This window comes from Balaenoptera ricei, chromosome 17 (assembly GCF_028023285.1).
Source record: "Balaenoptera ricei isolate mBalRic1 chromosome 17, mBalRic1.hap2, whole genome shotgun sequence".
Taxonomy (NCBI): domain Eukaryota; kingdom Metazoa; phylum Chordata; class Mammalia; order Artiodactyla; family Balaenopteridae; genus Balaenoptera; species Balaenoptera ricei.
The window spans coordinates 44,571,275-44,594,200 of NC_082655.1; the positions used below are offsets into that span (position 1 = coordinate 44,571,275).

Sequence of the window (22,926 nt, forward strand, 5' to 3'; positions counted from 1 at the left end):
GGGGCAAAGAGTTTCATGGAGGGAGTGGTCTATAGTGTGAAATGCTGCAGAGGGACCAGGAGTTAATTGGGAGGGGCTAGATTGCCTTTTGGATTTGGCCATCTGGAAGGAATATATCAATAGTTACCAGTAAACCTCTGTCCCTTTGTTGGAGCTTGTTTGTGGTGCGTTTCAAAGTTGATGGAAGAGATGATGTAGACAGAGCCAGTGAGGTCTACCCTTCAGAAGCCTGCCAGTGGAAGGATAGAGGGAACACCATCTACATGGAGAGAGGGGTTGGTTTGTTCTTGGTGGGAGAGATTTGAGCATGCCTAGGTTCTAGGAAGGAAGAGGTAGAGTCAGACAAGCTCAAGTTAAGGAGAGGGTGGAATGATTGGTAGAGTGAAGCCTCTAGAGACAGAAGTTGCCTCTTCTGAAACTCAAGATTCAGGTGCAGAGAAGCAGGAGTTCTGAGGGTGAGGTTTGCAGGGCTTTATGCCTGATAACCTCACTTTATTTGCTTAAATAGGGCATGAGGTTATCAGAATTTGGCTGGAGGATTGAGGCAAGTCAAATGATGTCTTCAAGATTAATTAATGCACCCTCATTTTTTACTGTCTTTCTTGTCTCATCTTGTCTGGGGCTCAACCAGGCTGGACACGCTCAGGCTCATTTAATCTGGAAAGCCTTCTTCATTTTCTCTGTCCCATTCAGCTTTTCCTCTTTGCTTTATCACACCGCCCATCTAACCTTGACCTTAGCATGAACTCTTGGTTATTAACCCTCCCTTTGTGTTTCTGGTTCATGACCCCTCCCTGTTTCTTTTCTTACTGGTTTTATAACTAGTTCACATTCTACTGTTGCCCCTTTGAAAGTTAGAATTCTGTCTTTAAAATTTTGTTTTAGCAGGTCTTTTGTAGTAATTCTGTGCCAGACACTGTGCTGGGGCTGGGATTCTGGGGTGGGAGCCCACTAAACTCCAAGGAAAAGGATGTAAAAGAATTTTGAGTTTTCCAAGTATGTGAAGGAAACAAAGGGGCACAAAAACCTGCTTGAGATTGGATGGCCAGGGAAGGATTGATGCCCTCAGGAGGTGACATTGATGCTGAAAATAGAAAAGGTGAAAATGAGCTGACCATTTGTAGAGGGGAGAAGGAAAATAGTAACTTTCTAGTATTTATCATATTCATAAATAGATGTTCCATAGACATTGGATTATATCCTTCAATATGTAACTGCCTAGAACTGTTTGTGATACTGTCCTGTCCTTCCCACTGATACTTCCTTGGTTCCTGAAGGCCCTGTAAAACAGGGATTTCCCCCCCCCCCCCCCACCCCGTGAGTGGCAGGGGAGCTGCTGCTCCCCATTTCTCCATGACCGCCTGAACCATGCCTCCCCACCCCCCGCCTCACCATGGAAAAATTGTTTTCCACAAAACCGGTCCCTGGTGCCAAAAAGGTTGGCGACTGCCGCTATAAAAGACCTATAACAGCTTATCCTTCAAATTAAGGTAGAGAAGGACCATGTTTGTTTGTTAAAGGGTTAGGTGTTACTGAGCACTCAGTAATGTGTTCAGGGCGGGGCAGAAGAGAGGAACAAGATAAATTCCCTCCATTCAATTGCATGGTGTTTCTTTCTGCATTTCCTCTACCCTTCCCCCTGCCCCTCAACTCAGGTAATTCTGAGTCACAAAATGAGGAAAAGTGTGTGTGTGTGCCACTAATTAGTTACTGCCATTATATGATTACTGCAACTTTAGTCCCAGAAGTAGACACTTGGGACAGATCTGAAGCTCTGGACGTTGGGTCTAGGTGGGTGTCACAATTTACTGTCTTTAAACTAAGGGTAGGATAAGAGTTACAGATTTCTCGTGGGTGAGGAATAGTGGGAGGTACTGAAAGGAAGATAAACCAAAGAGAAAGGGGAGACACTGAAGATAAATGTCGCTGACTTTATAATTTTGCCTAGAGTCAGGCCAAGTAGACATAAAATATGATCTACCAGGGCAAAAGCTAGTGTTTTCTTGCAAATCTAAGCTCGTACTAGTAAATTATTGTTTTTCAGAGAGTGATGATGAAGAGTTGTGAAATGGTTTATTAGTCTCCAGTAACTTTCCTGAGGTATCCTGGGCAGTAATTTTGAGAAGGGAGCGGCACGTAATAATAAGCACTGGTTTGACCCCTCAAAACAGAGATTCCCAGCATCTTTTTCTTGCTGCTGCTCAAGGAATGACAACATTCACAATGAGAGTGGACTTCTGTGCTGGTGTTTGCCCTGTGCCAAAAATTCTACCCCTTTGCTTTTTAAGGAAGTAGTAGTAGTGATATTATCATAGGGGTGATTGGATATATCCTAATTTGAGTTATTGTTAGTAACAAGTTAGTAATAATGTGGTGAACCTTGAATGAGAACAGCTTCCTTCGTATTTAGACATTTATTACTTTTGTGATTAATTTATCTGACAAAGAGTATCAAGGAGGTCGTGCTTTTGAAAATGATCTTATATATCTCTTGCAAGCAACATTTTTCATTTGTACATGGAATGCTCTTTGCAGTTGTCCATCAATGTTTGGTTTGACTTCCTCCCATTATAATTCTTCATAAACTCAGAGAAGACATCTCTAGTGCTATATGAAATATAAATGATTCCTAGTAAATGGATGGGAATTTAGACTGTCATCTTAATTTAATAACATATTTACCCACATTTAAAGTATATGTACAGATGAGGCTACATTAAGGACTTAATAACTTGAATTTATTTACATGTCTACTTGAGGCACATCCCTAGAACTTAAGGTGGTGTGTATTGTAAAAATGTGTCATTCAGACTGTAGCCAGATAGAATTTTATAGTTCTTGGTTCCCTGATGGTCTTCCTGAGATTAAAAGATATGCTTGCTTTTGAAGTGTCTTGATATAAGGGAAAATGGACTTACTTAGATACATCTGAATATACATGTGCAGTTATTTCTTTGGTAAACAGAACTTGAGCTTCTGTCCTTAGGGAATATTTATTAGCAATAATTAATTAGGGTACCTTCTCTGAATTACTTTATTAATTTAAATAAGGTCATGGGCCTCCATGAAAAATTGTATTATGCAGAATATTAACTGAGGCAGAATCTATTAAGAAATAGTAAATGTGAAATTAACCCAACTGTGTAGAATTTATAGACTTGATCTTTTTATATATTGACCATACTAAGTCAGAGAAATGTCCATTTAAACACATACCTTCAGTTCTCATGTGGTGTGTAAATATTGTTATATGTAAAGAATTTGCTAATATAATTCATAGGCAGTCCAAACTTGTCTTTGGGAACCCTTCTCTAGACAACTTAGTGAAACAGCTTTAAGTGGAGGGTTCTGTTATGTTGTATGGTGCTCCTTGAACGGTTTATAAAGAATTTGATCATTTATTTGGGGATTTTGCTCTCATGGTGTGCTACTATACTTCTGGATTCTCCCCTGCTAAGTGATCTGAGATCTTTTCCTTTCTGTCTGTACTGTGTGTGGACTTCTTTATTACTAAAAGAGCATTTATCCCTTTACTCAATAGACACTGGTGCTAGGCACTGCTAGATGATTGGGATACTGAGGTGAATAAGGCACTTTTTCTACCTTTGTGACATGTTCAAGGGTTTTCCTGTGCTACAGCCCCTGTAGAGAACCCTACCTCCTGACCCCTCCCCTCCCCCTTTTGGTTGTCTTGAATCCCAGTTTTTTGCTCCTTCAAACTGAAGCTGAACAGCCTTGGTAGACTTCCAAATAGAGCGAAGTATGTTTTTCTGTTAATTTTTTTCACATTTAGTTTCATTAGAAAAATCTAGGTGTGCTATATTTTATCTAAATTGATTTTAAGGCCCATGGTTATTTTACAAGTAAAAAAGTGCTCCCAGAAAAAAGTGCTGCCGCTAAGCATGAATAATGCTTTGATTCCATGGTTTTAAGGGTACTTATCCCAGTTTCAGAGACGATATAAAGAAAAAATAGAGGGGTCTTAGAATTGTTTAAATACAGTGTTAAAACTGAGCAAAAAATTGAAAAGAAAAAGGCTTTTTATAACATGACTGTTTGACAGTATATTTGAAAGCTCTGCCGTATTGTGAACCACTGATTTAAGAGATAGCCACTCTTAATATTTCTGATGTAGATCCTTTGTATGCATATCCTTCCAGACTTTTTACCTGTGCACACAAATACAGACACATCCATCCATCTATAACTGTCTTAAAATAGTTGTTTTTTTAAACAGGATCCTGCAAAGCATATATCTTTGTAGTATCTTTCCATGTAAATATACACATCATCATGTTCTACTGTATGGTTCTATTAGAATTTGAATTGCCAAATGTCCATAGTTGGACAACTAGGTTATTTCCAGTCTTCTTCATTATAAACATCTTTGTACACTTGATATTATTTACTTAGGATAATTTTTAAACAGTGGAATTGGTATATTAAAGGATATATATAATTTAGAGGCAGTCGATACATATTGCCTAATTGTCCTGTAGGAAAATTGGTATCATTTTACAAAAATGTTAAAGTGCCAGTTTGTACTGTAACTAATACTATATTATCATTTTTAAAATTCTGTCAATCTGTTAGATTAAAGAGTATCTTGTTTTAATAATGTAAAAAAATACTAGTGAGGTTAAATTTTTTTCTCCACAGGGTTATAGGTCATTTATTTTTCTTTTGTGCATTTCCTATTCCTGCTGTTTTACAGTCTTTTTTGATGGGCTTTTTGACTTTTAATTATTGATTCAGTGGGACTATTTATATATTAAGGATATCAATTCATTGTTGTCACATAACAAATATTTGTTCCCTGGGTGTTGCTTGCCTTTTACTTTGTTTATGGTATTTTTTGCTGTACTCAAATTTATTAATAAGTGCCGTTATTGGTTCTGCCTTTCTTATAGTTTAGACTCTTTTCCAATCCTAAGAGTAAACAAGTAAATACCTATATATTTAGTATTTTTTTTTCATTTTTATATTAAAGTTTTATTCATACGGGAAGTGAATGACTTTGTATATGAGACAGGGGTTTACTTCATTTTTTCCAAATTGTTGTCTAGTAGTTCCAAAGAGAGTTCATTGAATTGCTTTTATCATTTTCTCACTAATATTAGAAGTCATCTTTACCATATACTGAATTCTTAGCTATATAGTCATTTCTGAGCTTTATATTTTTTCTGCTTTTCAGCTTTTATTTTGCTGAATTATCTGTTTCTATACCAGTAGCACATTGTTCAAATTGTAGTTTTATGGTGCATTTTAACAAATGTTAGACTCAATTTCCTCATTACATTTCATTTCCTGGTTTTCCTAGCTATTTTCATTTTTATTTCAAATTAACTTTTAAAACATTTGTAAAATTCTGGAAAAAATTTGTTAGTATTTTAGTTGGGATTGCTTTATATTTAATGATTACAGTATATACCAAAGGGGAGTAGAATGGACATCTTGATAATTTAATTTTTTTTAAATGGCTTAATACAACAAACTATTTAAGGACCTACTGTGTATAAGGTCCTTTTTTAGACATTGGAGATACAGAGTTAAGAAGAGAAGAACCTTCATTCTTTTCCCTGACCAACTTTTATAATTGTAGAAAGATTTTAAATAGATTATATATTGTAGAAGGATTATAAGAAGATTTTGTCAGATTCATATTTTAAAAATATTGCTCTGGAAGCAAAGGAGAGAAGATTTGAGCAGAGAGGGACCTAGAGGTAAAGAAAACCATTCAGAGGCTCTGTAGGTTCTGAACCCAGGTCAGAGGTTAACTGAGGGTGGATCCTAAAGGTGTCAACATTTAGAAGTGGAATTGATAGGATACGGGGCATGGATTAGATGTGGAAGGAAGATGGTGCAGAGGGGGGAGGCTTAGGGTGATTGTGGTCTTTCAGCTTGGAGATAGAGATTGAAGTACAGGAGGAGGCACAGATTTCCTCAGGAAGATGGTAGATTTGATTCTAAATACAGCTGTCAATGGGATATCTGGGTAGAGTTGTTAAGCAAGTAGTTAGATAACTCGTCTGGTTCCCAGGAGAGAGCAGAGGGGTTGAAGGCAGTTCAGAAGAGGAGAAGGTGAGACCCTGGCTCATAGGAGGGGCCGGGGTCCGAGAGAACTCAGTGAAACTCCTAGTGACAACTAGAAGAATGATACTACAGGAGAAAAGGAGTAAGAAGTGGCTGGACAGATCAAAGACTGCTGAGAGCTCAAGTAAGATAAAGATTGATTGATATCTTTTGGATTAACCACAAAAAAGTTTGTACCTATGCTGGAGTGGTTGGGTGGAATGGTGTTGGTGGAAGCCCCATTGCAGTGAGGATTAAGTATGAATTTGGGAGACTGGTTCTGTTATTATCACCATTGTTTTATTATCTCTATCATCGAAGAAATTTTGAAATTCCTTTTAAGGGAACTAAGGAATCCAATTGCTTTGCTCTACTTGTACCTCCAAATCTGTATTTTTAAATAGAAAATGTCTTTATCCACAATTTACTTATACTAGGTTCTTAACAGTGTGATAAATTCTGGGACTGAATTGATATATGATATTGAAATGATATGCTCCCTGCCATTATGGAGCGTTGTCCTGTCTGATAGGGGGTGTTAGACAACAAGTAATTATACAGTTATTTTTAATAGTTTCTGTAAGCTCTGTAAGCAACAGTTAGATGGTACAATAGAGCTTATAACACAGGGGGTGGGGGGGGAGGGGGGATCAGGGACACCTTTGAGTAAGTGAATTTGAGCTGAGGTGGGTTTTCTTGGCTAAGTGAAAGGCCGTGAGGTGAGGTGAAACTTGCAACTGATTAAACCAATGAGATGTGAGATAAGAGAGGAGACTTAGCAAAGACTAAGTCTATCTACTGTTCTAGGTCACTTAAAGGGTTTTGGATATTATCTTAAGAGTGATGGTAAACCATTGAAACACTTTAAAGTATTTAGAGTAGTAACTTGATCTGATCATTAGAATATAAAATTCTTGAGGGCAGTGATTTTCCTTTGTTTTTATTGCCTTCTCCCTGTTGTATAAAATAGTACCCAGCACTTTGTAGATGGCTCAGATATTTTTGAATAAATGCTGTTATTTAGACGAGTGAATACATTTGTGTTTGACAAGATTATTCCATCTGTTGTATGGTAAACAGATGGCATTATGGGGTGAGGGGTTGTGAAGATTAGCTCCTGAAAAAGTCCCGGTGGAAGATGGTAGTGCCCGAGGATGGTGATGGAGATGGAGAAACACGTTTAGGAGGGAGAATAATTTGATGGTGGCACCTGTGGGAGGAGAGGAAGATGTTTAGTGTGTTTTATATATGAACAACAGAGTGTTGCAGGGATCCCTCTAAGTCACTATGACTTAACGGAACTTTTTTCCAAATGGTTCTTCCTATCGTGTTTGGGTTTGCTTTTTCACATTGCCATGCACCTCTAGATTCCTACTTACTCAAGGTTTATCTTATTTTGTTACGAAGCTCTGTGAATTTGACACAGACTTTTCAAATGTCTCCTGAATCTCCCTCCTATTCTCCATTCTTAGGGCCACTTCCATGCTGGATGCTGTATCATTTCTTGCCTACACTCTTGGTATCCGGTCCTCTTGCCTTTCTTACCCTATTTATTCTCTGTTCCACATATACCTATAATATAAAAATGAGTATATAATTCAGCTGCCTAAAAACTCTCTGTGCTTTCCCATTTCCTATTATGTGAAGTCTACACTAACAGTACCGATTGGTTATTTTTAAGAGTACATTCAATTAAATTCAACAAATATTCATTTGAGCTTCTGCTATTTGCTTGTCTGTGATTTAGTCATGGGTACATACTCTGCGCACCTTCATAATTTTCTGCCTAGATTTACTAAGTCTTATCTAGGTAATCATAATTGACTGCAGCTGGATGTGTATGCTACCATTTTTTCTGCGACAGCTCTCAGAGCTGGCTCTATAGCCTTCTTTGTCATTGGCAAATAAGACAAATCTTGATGGAGTAAAAAATTGTGTGTACTTTGAGATTGTTAAAGGTTTGGATCACTATCTAATGATTTTTTTCACCTTCTGGAATAATCTGCACTTTGGCAGCAGGGGTTTACATAAATGCTTATGTTCAATTTATGGGCCCTTGGTGATGCCTTTGTCTTTCTCTGCTCTTTATGCAAGCAGGAGTTACTTTTCTATGTATTTAAGAGTTGTGGTTTTTTCCTTAGTGTTTTTATCACAGTCATTCAGCAAACATTCCGCTAGTTGCCTGTGCCAGCCGTTTCAAACTTGTCTTTCTTAAACAAGAGGTTCCTTTTTTCCAAACGAAATCTTAAAATACATTAAATCTTAAAACAGATTAATGTGGAACTATGCTGGTTAAAGTACCATAGTTAACCCCAGGCTGCTTGATATCCCCTTGGTGGCTCCAGGAGCTACCTCCAGGAAGTGGTTATTAGACTCTGAAGCAGAATCACTGGAGTGAAGGTAATAACAGATGTGGGAGAGATGACATTTCTAAGGAGCTTATACATACAATTAATGCCTGGAGTCTACCAGTATTCATAAGACCCACATTCCTTTCCACACTTTATGAAATTCGTAATTGATTTTTCTAACCAGAACCACCATTTGGGTACTTATTAATGTTTATAGTGCTTTCTCTTGGTGGGCTGCAGGTCATCTTTGTCAAAAATGAATGAACTGGTTTAGACTATGTTGGGCCTCTACTCCATTTAAATGAGTGTGTGCTTTCAGCATGTCTCCTGTCTGCTTACTCATCCTCTGGCCCACTCTGGGTAACCATAGAGTTACTAATATGTCTCTGCCTGTTTTGTCAGAAACTCGCTTTACTTTTTCCCTTGTTTTTACTTTCTTTATTCATTCATTCAACAAATCTTTATCAAGTGCCTACCGTTTCAGGCACTCTTCTAAATGCTGTGGAAGCTGGAGTTAACAAAATAGGTCAAAATTTTCTGCATTTGTGAAGTTGACACTGTGATTGGGGAAACATTCAAAAACAAGATAAATATTTCAAGTACTAGCTACTTAAGTGCTATAGAGGAAGTGAAGGGAAATTCATTGTCCCTATAAGAGATGACACAAGAGATTTTTGAAGTTATTTTTCTAGAAATTGTGATAGATTAGTATGGATTTACCTCATTCTTTTGCCGTCTTCCATCTTAACTCACGCTCTTTAAAGGCATGATGTCCTGTTTTAGGCAGTCATCCCTGTTTCTGGACCAGCTGCTGACTCAGCTGTTGGCCAGCTTCTTCCAGGACTGAACCCTTGGCGTTGTTCTCATTAGCATAGTTATCCCAGTGTTTACTGATTACTTGGACTGAGCATGACTTATTCTCCTGCTTCCTCAGAGCTCACTTATCTTAGTCATTGGGTTTCAAACTTTTATTTTTCCTTTTACCCATCAAATGAAATCATATGCAGAAGCTCAACCTATAAAACAAGTGAAACATCTGAATGGGAATGGGAGGTGTTTAGGATGAGGTCAAAGGCACTCCTTCCCCCATCCCCACACTTTCAGGCTGCGTGGACACTTCCATGGATTCTTCCCACGGAGCTTTTGTTTCTAAGTGTAACATTTCAGAGCCATTATTTGATTACGGCGTTGTCCTTTTGTGATGACAGAAATACTCTATAACTGAGCTTTCTAGTATGGTAGCCATGTCACCACGGCTGTTGAGCACTTGAATGGTGGCTAGTGTGACTGAGGATCTAAATTTTTAATTTTATTTAGTTTTAATTAATTAAAATTTAAATGGTCATATGTGGCTAGTACAGTAGTTTTGGAAGGTGCAGTTCTAGTATAATGCTGTCTCTAGGTTTAATATTTACTGAATGTTTCTTTATTTCAGTTTTCCAGATCTTGTATAAAATAATATTAGTTTTAGATGATAATGAACTCTGAGACGACCTGGAGTAAGTTCTAGCTTGTAACCTCGAACAAATTATCCACCCTCTCTGGTCCTCAGTTCCTTTATATAAGATGGTCAAATTTGTAGTACCTTTCATAGTGAGATTTTAAAGTGAGATAAAGCATGCAGGGCATTTGGTGTAGTGCCTAACGCCTGATTTTAGGTGATTTATCCTAAGGGTTTTTGTGGGTTTTTTTTTTTTTTTCTTGTAAAAATAAAACATGTTCATTGCATAACTTTAAATAAAAGAAAGATAACAGAAACTAAAAATAATCTATAATCCTACCATCCATACACAAGTAACAGGAAAACTTTGAAATGTGGAAAAAATTGGTTTTGGTTCATAATATGTTTTTTTTTTCTTTGTTTTGAATGTACATATGTATGATGTATGACTACGCTGATACTATTATTGTAAAAAAGGGAGCTTTTGGAGGCTATGTCATACGTGTATAAATTGCCTTACAAATCTCCTTTTCTAATATAAAAGGTTTTAGGAAATATATTGTGATTGCTGAAAGGCATTTTAAAACTGGTGAACTCAATAATCCAATTCAAAGATTTATATTTGATTACTTAATGTAGAAATTCTTTTTAGGATTTTTTTAAGGATGGAAAAAAGATGTAGATGATTGTATCTTAAGTTAAATCTGTCATGTCTCTTGAAAGTTCTAGTGTTTCAAAATTGTGACGAAAGGCATGCCTTATTGTTACCTGAAAACTGGGTTCCCCTCTTGATGGGTGTTGCAAAAGACACAACCAAGCCAAAGATCGGGAAAAGGAAGGATTTATTACTTGCAGCAAGTAAGGAGAACACTGGAGATCCTTCCCAAAGCAGTGTCTCCCCAACAGCAAAACTGGGGGAGTTTTAAGCTACGTGCATATTCATGATGGGGCTTGAGCAGAGGAGAATTCTACATAGAATTGGGGCAAAGGGTGACAGAATCTAAGCTTTAGTTGATTGAAGTCATGAGGGTCAGAAAAGGTCAACATCATCTTTCTTTAGGTTCTGGGGTCTTACCTTACCATCCTCCACCTGGATGGAGGCCTTAGTTCCTGTAAAACAACTCCAAGATATGTATAAGATGGTTATGTATATCCCTTGAGGAGAAACTAGGACTCTGATTTATTGCTGAACTATTGTTTCTTGACTGCTTTTTCCTCTGTTCCTGCATTCCTTTGTTCCCTTAAAATCATTAATTACTGAGACCTATTCAAGGACAAGCATTGTGGCCAGGCTTAGATCACAAAATGGTTTAGGCCTAAAATGGCTTCTCTTATGTCAAAAAGCTATATCTGGTTCTTTTTCTCCAAGGACACCCTACCCCATCTGCCTACATTATGACATTATAGCAATATATATTCATTTAAAATATTAAATGTATTGAGAACCTTCTATGTGTCAAGCATTGTGCCAAGTGCTGGGACTATAACAACAAACCATATGTCATAATTTCCCTTAAGTAAATCATGAACTAGTGGGAGAGACTGACGTTGGTTCTAAGTACAGTGTGATCAGTGCCATAAGAGGAACTAGAGAGTGAAATAGGGAAATGTGGGGGAGTTTGGGACAGCCTGAAATGGGAGGGTTGTTGTTTCTGGCTGAAGTGACACCCAAATGGAGTTTTAAAGGAATGATGGACTTAACCAGGCAGTGGTGGGGTGAAGAGTATTTCAGGAAAGGGATGCAATGCAGTGGAACCCTGTGTGACCCAGGGGCATTTGGAGAGCCATAAGTCGTTCAGTAAAGAGTTACTTAATGGATGGGGGTGGATGGGAACCAGATGAGTCACAAAGGTCTTTCTATGCCCTACTAAGACACAAGGACTTTATGCTTAGCATTATGAAAGGTCTTTGGAGAATGGATCAGAGATGAATAGTCAGATCCGGGAGTCCATTCAATGGATTGTTGATTAGGCCAGGTGAGAGATGATGGATGATGAGGGTTTGAATTCAGGCTGTTGAAATGAGTAGCATTCTAGATATTTGGTTCTAGAACTTGGAAAGGATATTAGGGCTAGAGTTATAGGTACAAGTTATCTGCATAATGGCCATGGTGTAACTATCCCAGCACCAATGAAGTCACTAAGGAAAAGGTATAGAGTGAAACTTTGAAGAAGAACACTGGGGGAAAATAACAGTAATTATCACAGAGGTGAAGAAGGGTGAACCCATAAAAGAGACTGAGAAGGAGCACCCAGGAAGGCCTAAGAAACATGAGGAGAGTGTTAGAATAGTGGTATCATGGGGACAATATGTTTCAGGAAGGAGGAAGTCCTGAACAGTGTCAGCTGCTACAAAGATGCCAGATAAAGGATACAAGTGTTTCTTGGATTAATAATGAAGAAACTATTTAGAAGAGTTTCAGTGGGAATTAAGAGAATACATCGATGCTACATTCCAGGGTTATTTTAGTCAGGATTCTTTGGTTTTGCGTGAAAAGTCAACTCAAATTAGGTTTTAGGCAAAGTAGGGACTGATTGACTAGGATTGTTTGGAAGATCCAAATTGTAGGAATTTTAGAGATGCAGCTGGTGCCTAGGATCCAGCAGAGTGAAGAACTTTACTACAAAGCACTATAAGGATGATCTCTTGCCACTTCTTTGTTTCTTTCTGTCTGTTAGCTGCCTTCTTTTTCAACACAGGCCTGCTCTCTGGACATGGAGGGCAGTAGACAGTGTGGTTTTCCTTGGGAAACAGTCCTTGAGATTGTTTTCCTTTCCTGAGATTGCCCATCTTGGACTAAGCGCTGTGCCTGGACCAGCCACTGGTATCTTGGGTACAAGGTCACGAAAGAACATGGTGGTTCCCAAGGTAGTTATGAGATTAGAGGGCATGGCAAGTCCCTGTACTGGGAGGGAAACTTTCTAGGCATAAAGTCTTACAGGTGTCCCCTCCAAGTACACGTAAGGTGGAATGGGAAATAAGGAAAGTGAGTGTAGATTACTCTTTCAAGAACCTGAGCTGTGAAAGTGAGTGTTTTGATGATAACTAAACAGGGAAATTTGGACATTTTGTAGGGTATTTTGTAACCAACTCATTGATGGAGATTTAGTAATGAGGATTGAAAATGTATTTGAAAACTAGAGGTAGATATTAATTTTAATGTTTATGGGAAAAAATTTCTGTGCAGACATATTCTTGTGGACATAGAAATTTATGTGGACAGAGGAAATCTAGTGGTCACTTTATTGTCAGATATATTTTCTCTGGGTAGTCTCCTTTATGTTTGAGATGATCATAAGCCATATCTGGAAAAAGAAACCAGAGAATATTAGAGTTTGCAAAAGATCCTTGAGGTCACGTATTCCAGGATGCTTAGTTTTATAAATAAGAAAAGCAGACTCCAAAGAAGTGAAGGAATCACTTATAGATACAGTAGTGCCTATCAGAAGAAGAAGGGCTATTTTCTTCTTGGGTCTCTGTTTAGAGAGTGAGGAATTCTTTCCTAGAACCTTTTCCATAGGCCTCATTCATGACCCATTGTCCAGAATTGGAGCACAACACTCACCTCTGAAACCTGTTGCTGATAAGGGGAATGTGATAACCTGATTAATGTAAAACAAGGAGACTCTGGCCCCCCAAATTTTGTACCCGAACAAAATTAGAGCTCTTCAGCAGGAAGACAGGGATGAGGGCTGTTGAGTAGGCACTCAACAGTATCTGTGACATAAGCTAAGCTGAAGAGCATATATTTCATTCTGTGGTCAGTGGGACACTCCCAAAGGTTTTAAATCAGGGAGTAGGTCAGATCAGATTTGTATTTCAGATATAGCAATCTTCATATAACACCTGTGGTAAGACATGAGGTAACAGGTCATTCTTACACTTGCCTGAAACCACATAATAAGTGGGTTGCACAGTTGAACTGAATTTTGGATTTTCAGTATCTTCTCATATTACCTGTACTCTATTTCCTCATATATTTATATGCTGTTGATGGTTCTGTGTTTGTCTTTTGCCATGAAATTAGGGTTGCTATCTTTGAACTGGCTATAATATAGGGAATGGATTTGTAAAAATTAGGAATGTAACCATGCTTCTAGTGAAAACCATGGTTGTGTTTATTTTTTAAATGTCTTCCTAAGGAGGCAGTTAAAAAAATTGCTATCAAGTTGCTTACTATTTTCACTGGTTGGGGTGTTAGAGTGTATAATACACATTCACATATACAGCTATTGTACAGATGGGCTGTGATAAATGCTAAAAGAGAGGCAGAGGAAACCTGATGTGGTTGACACCTGGGGCAACTGGGAAAAGCTGTAAGAGGATGTGGAATCTATAATGGGCAGTGAATAATGTATAAGATGGGACAGGTTCTTCTAGATAAAGGAAACAACAGCATGATAAAGAAAGGCAGAAAAGCCAAGGAGTAATGTCAGGGTGCCCTATATAGACAGCATAGAATTGGGGAAAGACACTGGAAATAAACCCATAAATGGATCATGAAGAGGAAGGTCAAAGAGAACGGAGCTCACACGTGTTGGTATCTAATATGAATAGGCGCTGTGGTGGGGTCCTGATGAGGTAGAGGATTGTATCCCCATTCCTATGAGGGACTGAGGCTCAGGGTAACTCACTTGCCTGAGGGCCCACTGCTGACGGTCAGGAGTCTACATTTGCAACCAAGTCTGACTTAACTTGGAAGTTCTCCTGTTATTGCTAAATATCCTTCCCACTGTATCAGTACATCCAGCTTAAAATATTAGCATTTGACTTTTATTCTTAGGCATTGTTGAAGGGTTCTGAGCAGGAATGAATGTTACCAGAGGTGTTTTTCAGGGAAATGAGGTGGTGGTGGTGTGGAGGCTGGATGGCTACCTTTCCAATCTGCAGACAGTTGCCTGTAACATCTCACACCCAATCACTGGAGTCACTAAATGACTCAATTGTCAGAACTGTATTTGCCAAATTTTCCAGAGAAATAAAAATCGAATTCTGTACCAGTTTTGTTCCTCCTGCCTTTCCATTAATAGTACCGTGGTTCCACTTGGGCTTAATCCTCTTTAGTGCATACCTTCTAGCTTTTGTAACTAACACTTATTCACATAAGACTAACTCTGGACTAACTACTAATTGACCAAAAAGTTCCTCAACCCATAACACCTATGAAACCAAGATATTTCTTCTATTATAATTGACATGATGAACTCTGATAGAAAATGTCGTGCCATTCATTATACCAATACTGAAATCTTTTTACACCAATCATCTCTAGAATGGTATGTAAACAAGGGAAATGTAGAATGCCTATGCTTCATACCTTAAAAACACATCTGGAACTATTTGAACTAACTAAAAGTAAAATAAGTGCCATGGCAGATTATGCCATACCTTTTCACATAAAACAACAACAACAAAAAGGGAAATGGAAAACATACCACTTCTAGAAGGCCCTGACATTGATTGGATATTGAAATGGTATCGGTAATGTATTTATATATGCCACATTTTCTTCCATGCATCAGCCATCTTTGGTACATATGTGTTGGATATTTGCTATGGGAGTTGAAAACTTACCACATAGGGAAGATCTTGTTTAGAAGTGATGTGAATCATTAAGGTAGAAGTAAAGTCAGTTCTTTTAAAACACATAATTCCCTGATCTGATAATTTTTTTCTTTCTTTCTTTTTTCATTTTGTGTCAGTCTTTCAATAAATGTCAGCTTTCCCCTACAGCAACTAAAAATAGAGATTACATGCAAGAACGGTATAATTTTCATGAACTTAAAAAATTACATGAGAAATATTATAACTTAATATTGGTTTTACTATATTCTCTAATTTGAAATGGAGTGAAATGCTTCTATGCTTGAATCATAGCTCTATTGCTGTTTGCTATAGAAGTTTCAAGAATATATATTTCAAAATGTTTTTTTTTTTTTTTTTAATAATCCAAAACAAATGCAACAGAACGCAGCATACTTGAAACACATTTTCTGAATTTATCTTAAATCTCTCTACTCCAGAGCGTTTTTGTGTGTGTATGGCTTAGGCTTGGCTGGTTATTTCATCATCTATTTCAATCCTGGATTGATTGCACTGAACAGCACAGAATGAGTTACATATGGTCCCACTTTGTCTAAGTTTGTAGGACCTCTGGGTTGGAACTCCATTTCATCAGAGTGAAGCTAGCCATCACAGAAATGTGGCTAATGTCAAAATCTTAAATATATACACGTATACATGTATTCCAGAGAGAATGTGTGTATTCCTGTTAGAAGTAGTGGTGTTTTGCTATTCATTAGCTCAGTGATTATTGCTCCTAAAATACTGACAACATCTCAGGAATTTTAAAAAGTTGTTCATCTACATTTTATAATAATTGTTGTTGGTATTATTATTATTAAATTCTGGATAGGAATCATGTTACACAAGTGGACCAAGATAGGTATTCAAAAGGTATTCAAATTAAAATTATGAATATATCAAAAATCTTTCTAAAATTGGGCAGAGGAAGACAGAAATACAAACTTTATCTTAAAAGAGTCTGAAGAGGAAACCCACTGTCAACTTTATGGTTTATTATTCCCTTTTTCCATAGTGTGGGCTATTGGAAAAAGAGTAATGAAAAGCGTGTTTAAGATACATTTCCAAGTTTAGGTATTGCTCAAGAATTGCATCAAGTAAGGTAGGGCCTGTGCCCACCAAGGCTCAGCTTTTAGCGGTGGTGAAACTGTCCAGGGTAACTTTCTCCCTTTCCAGGCTCTTTTCTCCCTGCTTTTTGGTCTGTTCCCTCTTTCTCACCCTTTCCTTCTATTGCTCGATATACTTATTATTTCTTTCTCTGTTATTCCCACTTCCCCTTCCCCCTCCTGCTCTTCCTTTCTCTCTCTGTGCAACCACGTGCTTCAAATCTGTGGGTCTGGACTGCCTTCGCTAACAGCTCCATGTGAGTGTTAGCAGAATGAAAACCAGATGGACCAGCAGTTCCCACTGTTATCTCCCAGCTGACTCTGGCAAGCCTCTCTTTATCCCTCCTTCCTTGGCATGAAGGAAATATTTGCCTTTATTTAGGGAGACTTGTATTTGCTGCTATACCTCTTCCCTCAGCTGCAACACAAGTGGAAAGCTATTTATTCCCTTGTTGCTGAGGTTGGTTGAGGTGAGTAAACGGTGCAATGAATTTTACTATCAAAGAAGTGGTTTTAAACCTGCCTAACTTCTGCATTTCTCTACAACAAGTTATTCACTGGTACTCGTTAAATGTTCTGGAATAGCAATATGAGGTCAAAATTTTAACAATACGATAAAGGTAGAGATGCTCTCCATGTGTCTTCACAATCATCTCACTCAGAACACTTATTCACTATAGGGACAGTCATTGTTATTCAGCCAGCAGTAGAGACTAAGAAATAGAGACCCTGATACTGTTCACTGGATCATCATTCACAGTGCTCTTAATAGAATGATTATTATTTTCATTCTTCCCTAATACGGTGTCAACGCTATTTCCACTTTCAAAAATTGTGTTCTATTGCAACCCAAGTCTTATGAAATTGCTTTGAATAAAGGTAAGGTAGATTTGGAATTGTCATAGTAGTAATTTGGGCTTTTCATTTTAATAATTGACAAGTAATTTGAGAGTTTTTCACTATGGTGATCATAATGTTTTAAGAGACCCATTCTTTATTAATAGTCTATGTTACATTACTTTTCAAAAACTCCAAATGGGAGATACCTGTGCCTAAGGCCGCAAGAGGCGCCTCAGATATTTTTGGGGTGTGTGTGTGCATGTGTACACATGTTTGTAGAAAATTGGATCTAAAAAAAAAAATGAAAACTTTTTTTTTTTTAACTGGAGATCTGTTTCTTTGAGTAGATCAGATTGAGAAAAAAGTTTAAAATTCCAAGGGAAAAGTATACTTAGTATAAAACAGTCCTGAAGTGCAAATGTTCATTATTGGGTAATTAGGAAATTTCTCCCTGTCACATACTCATGAAAAAATATTAGAAAGGTCTTTAGTTCTCAGTTTGGGACTTTTCCATTCTTACTCTGCCTGAGATTATTAATTGAAGTATTGGTTTGATATGTTTTATTTTATTTTTTAAATTTATTTATTTATGGCTGCGTTGGGTCTTCATTGCTGCACACGGGCTTTTCTCTAGTTGCAGCGAGTGGGGGCTACTCTTTGCTGCGGTGCACGGACTTCTCAGATTTCATATTTTTTAAATGGTGGATCATAAACTCACAAGTTCTAAGTCAATAATAACTTCACTTCGTTTTGTGACATTTATGTAGTGGTGATTTTTCAAACAGGTCAGAAAAAAAATTGAAGTGAGAGGTTATGTCTGGGAGACATAGCCTGCTTCATCTGTTAGGCTAGAAAACTAAGCATGGAAAGGGGATGGTAGGTATTACAAAAAAGTCATTGCAAAACACCAGCTTCTAACAGTATCCCACCTGCATAACAGAGCCTCAGATTTGTGTTATTTCTGAGCTGTCCGAGGGGTTCATTACCATCCCACTTCCTCATCTATTTTTTACTTCTTGCTAATGTTGGCTTCAGCTTCAAGCGAAGTTGTGCTGTTGCATGTAACACTACCAAGCATCTGCCCAAGCCAGAAATAACAATAGGATGTAAAATTACCCAGTTAGAAATGAGGTCCTGCCATCTGTGCTACACCTTCTTAAGTGGGGTTTGGATGATAAAGTCTTGATTTAAGCTTCAGTAGATAAGCCTATTTTATTGATAGAAGATGTTGGATTTCTTACCTCGCTTGTAAAAAAGATGAACCTCTCATAAAACTGAGGTACGAAAAAAACCCTAAGGTGCTTAAGGAGTAAAATAACATGATCATGGTGGCATCCTCCAGATCGGACTGAGAAGCACTCCACGATGCCAGACTCACCTGTGGATGTGAAGACCCCGTCTAGGCTGACTCCTCCCACGATGCCACCTCCCCCAACAACTCAAGGAGCTCCCAGAACCAGTTCATTTACACCAACAACGTGTAAGTAGGCATTTCTGCATTTGCTGTTTCCTTTTTCAAGTTCAAATTAAATTTTTTTCTGCAAATAAAAATTAAGGGACAGCAAGATCCAGCATCAGTTTATTATGCAGAAATGAAGCCCCACCCCACACACACAAATAATTTGTTTGCCAGTGAGTAGGTATTGAGCACAGAATTATCATATCTTGGGTGTAATTTGTATGACTGCCAGTATTTGCCTGCCTTTTCATTATTGTTTCAAAGTTGTAGTCTTCTGTGATTTCAGCGAATGAAGAACACTGCCTTTGGTCTGTAACTCATCATTGCCATGGTAACTTCTCCTTTGACTTAATGAGGAGCTCCTTATTTTAGTTTGTTCATTTTGACTTGGAACATGTTAATATGCTATAATTATTTCCAGGTTACTTCTGATCTTCTAATACCACTTTCTTCTATTATTTACAAATAATGTTAAAATCTAACATTCTTAAGTTAAAAGAGGGATCATTCTATGCAACAGTTGCATACAGAAAACTTTCTGAAATAAGGAGCATCTTTCTTGGCTTGAACTTGTCAGACATTTATTAAATATTCCATTTCAGCTTGGCTCAAGACTTGTGTTCTGAATCAGTGGAGTGTATTGCTTTTTGTGTCATCCAAGGAAAGGACAGAATATTCTGATAGAATAGCAACTTCCCTTTTTTTCTCTATATTTTAATAGGAATAGCAGATAGCTTTGTTTTCATCAATCTGAAAGTCCTGGTTAAAATATCATCAAAAGATATGTGAAACTAATAAATGCTGTTGGTTGCAGATAATACTATTTACAGACTGTTTGCCCTGAAATCTGTATATGAATGAAAAATAACTAATAGGCAAAAATAGATCCTTGGGATTATAAGGGTTCGGCAAAATACACATCCAGGCTATTTATGTAGTGTTGCGCTGCCTTTTATAAGACCTTTCCAAACATGTAAGGAGCAGGGGCCTGCAACAGTGCCAAGTTGTAACACTGTCATCTTGTATTTGGTTTGTTGTTACCCAAAGCCACAGTGATAGGCATATGCCTCCTGTGAGAGATCCTAGTGAGATGTCATTTCTTGCCAGGTTGCTTTGGTACTCATTTGGGACGAGACCATTTTATTTTCTTGAAACTTTTAAGAATAATAAGGTGCTTAAAACATCTTCAAACTATTGTTGGAGGTAGTTTATCAAAATTATATTTAAAAGATGGATTTGATAAAGACCTAACATGATAAAGTCAACATTTCTTTGGTGAGAAATGTGCAAAATTTTCTAGCCTAGTTCTTATGGATTATCACCTTGACGTTCAAATAAATTTTATCAAATGAATTTACGAAGTTACCACCAATCCATGCTGTTAGTTGGACTGAGATGTCCCCTTTCGATTTCTAGAAATAACTCTTTGATAATTACCATATGCATTTTGGCTTCTTACATAAAATTGGTGTTTTCCTTAAAGAAGTGGTTAAGAAATATGAGGGGGAGAAAATAGCCTTCTAATTGGGTGGTATAAGGTTAAAACTTGAAAGTCGTATTTCTATAAACACAGCTGTCAGTTGTGTGTACAAAACATGATTAAAAATGTCCAGTGATAAATTTAGTCTCCACCAAATGTCCATTTTCTCTAGGGGAGCAGTTTAGAAAGGAATAGTTCTGTTATATTGATGTAAGCCTGGCACAAAAGGCTGACATCCAAAATGCTGTTTGTTCTGTGTTTGCATATGTGTGCATGGGAGGCAGGGCTGTCCCTGTGCTCCAGCCGGCTCCCATTTCTTATCAGCTTCTGTGCAGGATATCCTCATGCGGTGTGAGGAGTCCACCCATTTAGTTATGGAGTACCTGAGCCTCTGGTAATCCTGTGAAGTCAAAGCATTTTACCAAAAAGGCCCAACAGCTTTTAAATTACCAACTTCACTAGATTGGAAGGGAAGGATACTTAATTGTAATTTCCTTGTGCATGTTCTCTGTAAGTTTATTTTTTCTTTCTGATTTTGTGCCCTCTGACAGTAACTAATGGCACGAGCCATTCACCCACAGCCTTGAATGGCGCCCCCTCACCGCCCAATGGCTTTAGCAATGGGCCTTCCTCTTCTTCCTCTTCTTCTCTGGCTAATCAACAGCTGCCCCCAGCCTGTGGCGCCAGGCAGCTCAGCAAGCTGAAACGGTTCCTCACTACCTTGCAGCAGTTTGGCAATGACATTTCACCGGAAATAGGAGAGAGAGTCCGCACCCTCGTACTAGGACTGGTGGTAAGCAAACGGAAATCGGCCCAGTTTGGGTTAAGGGAGAGTGTGGGGGAGATTCAAAATACAGATTCCATTCTCACAGGTATTTTGTTTCTACACCTGGAGATTGCATGCAAGTCTGATAATTCTGTAGTAACAAGGGTTTCAGTTCTGCATTATGTATTGACCACACCATGATTTCTTTTCCTATTGATATTTAGCTAATGAAGATGTGGTTATACAAATTTATCATTATCTTGGCCATAAAGTTGTGTGTGCATAAAATTTAATAAGTATATCCTCCTGGCATGGCTAGTGTCTTTTCAACAATGACAGAATATTTTTGTTATGTTAATGGTTTGCTTAATCTAATTGGGTGCTTATTTTAACTTAGTTGCTTTGGGGGGGTTTTATTATCAGCCTAGATGAGCAAGAATTTATAACAAGTAACACATTATTCTTTTATGTTTTCATTTTTAAGGCTAATAGCATTGAATTTTTTGTGTGTGGTAAAATACACGACATAAAATTTACCATTTTAACCATTTCTGAGTGTACAGTTCAGTGGCATTAAGTACATCCACACTGTTGTATAACCATCACTACTATCCATTTCCAGAACTTTTTCATCACCCCAAACTGAAACTACCCATAAAACAATAATACCCTGATTTCTTCATCCCTTAACCCCTTATAACCATTCATTGTTTAAAAAAAAACAAAACAAAACAGTTTTTTGCTATAGGTAGAATTACACAAACCATTAGTTTGAGAACAGAAGTGTTGATTTTGGCACGTTATATTACAGTCTGTACATTGTCACACTGGAAATTAGAACATATTTCCTTTTCTTGCATTCTAAATCACTTTTACATGTCCTGTGATTTTCTTTATGAATAGAGGATTTTCATTTAGGAAGGTGATTTTCCCATAGCAAACTGAGTCATAGAGAAGCTCTGAGTCACATATTCAGGCCTTTTATCATCCAGGCTTACAATGGAACTGAAATTCATACGATAGGCAGCAGTTTCCTTTTTCTCGATATAATCATTTATTTTTACTACATGGACTTATCATGGGCAAAGCCATAGCAGTTGTGTTTTACAAAAGAAGTCCTAGAAGTAAAAGTCTGGGTGAGAGTTTAGTGCAGTAGACATGCTTCAGATCATAGTATCTCACATTTGACAGAGACTTTGCAATTCAATTTTTAACCCTTACCTCCCTCTCCCCCACACTTTAAGAACAAGAAGCTTTCACATTTCCCATAATCCATCAGCTTCCTCTGACAAATTTGTATTCCTCTGGAATACAAATCACCTTGTATTCCTCTGACAGGAAGGTGATTTTGGCATAGTGTGTCAGCGTACTGCAGTTACTTTTGTCAGTCACTTATCTTTTCCTTTTTATTTGTTCTTGAGTTTTGCATAGAGTGTTTTTGACACATAAATAGGTTACATCATAGAACCACAAAGTAAATCCAAAGCAGTAATTGTATCAAGTGAGTGATGAAATGTTGTTACTAGTAAAAAATGTTTATTTTAAAACTGCTTTATAAATTTGATATGTTCTTTAACTGTGGTTTCTATAACTTCATATATAGAAAAATTTGATAGCTTTAAGTAGATTTTTCCCATATATTAAGTGGAATACTTTTGAGGGCAATACTTTCTTAAGATTTTATTTATCTAAAAACTTTATAAAGATAAGTTGGGGAAAACATTAATTAATAGTGCTAGGCATATATTCAGCAGGCAGTGAACATTTGTCAAAAGATGAATGAATAGAGAATGAATTTTGTTTTGAGCATTTGACTGCAAGCTTTTAC

General features: G+C 37.5%; 1 protein-coding gene across 4 annotated transcripts in view; it reads left to right on the top strand.

Annotated features, from left to right (window-relative positions):
* The window catches only part of RUNX1T1 (RUNX1 partner transcriptional co-repressor 1), a 135,907-nt gene that overhangs the window by 61,847 nt on the left and 51,134 nt on the right, over positions 1–22,926 (top strand). For all 4 annotated transcript variants that reach the window (XM_059901440.1, XM_059901442.1, XM_059901439.1 and 1 more), the window contains exons 2-3: positions 18,736–18,873; positions 20,884–21,125. In XM_059901440.1, the coding sequence (XP_059757423.1) occupies positions 18,736–18,873; positions 20,884–21,125 (380 nt within the window). The remainder of the gene's footprint in view (positions 1–18,735; positions 18,874–20,883; positions 21,126–22,926) is intronic.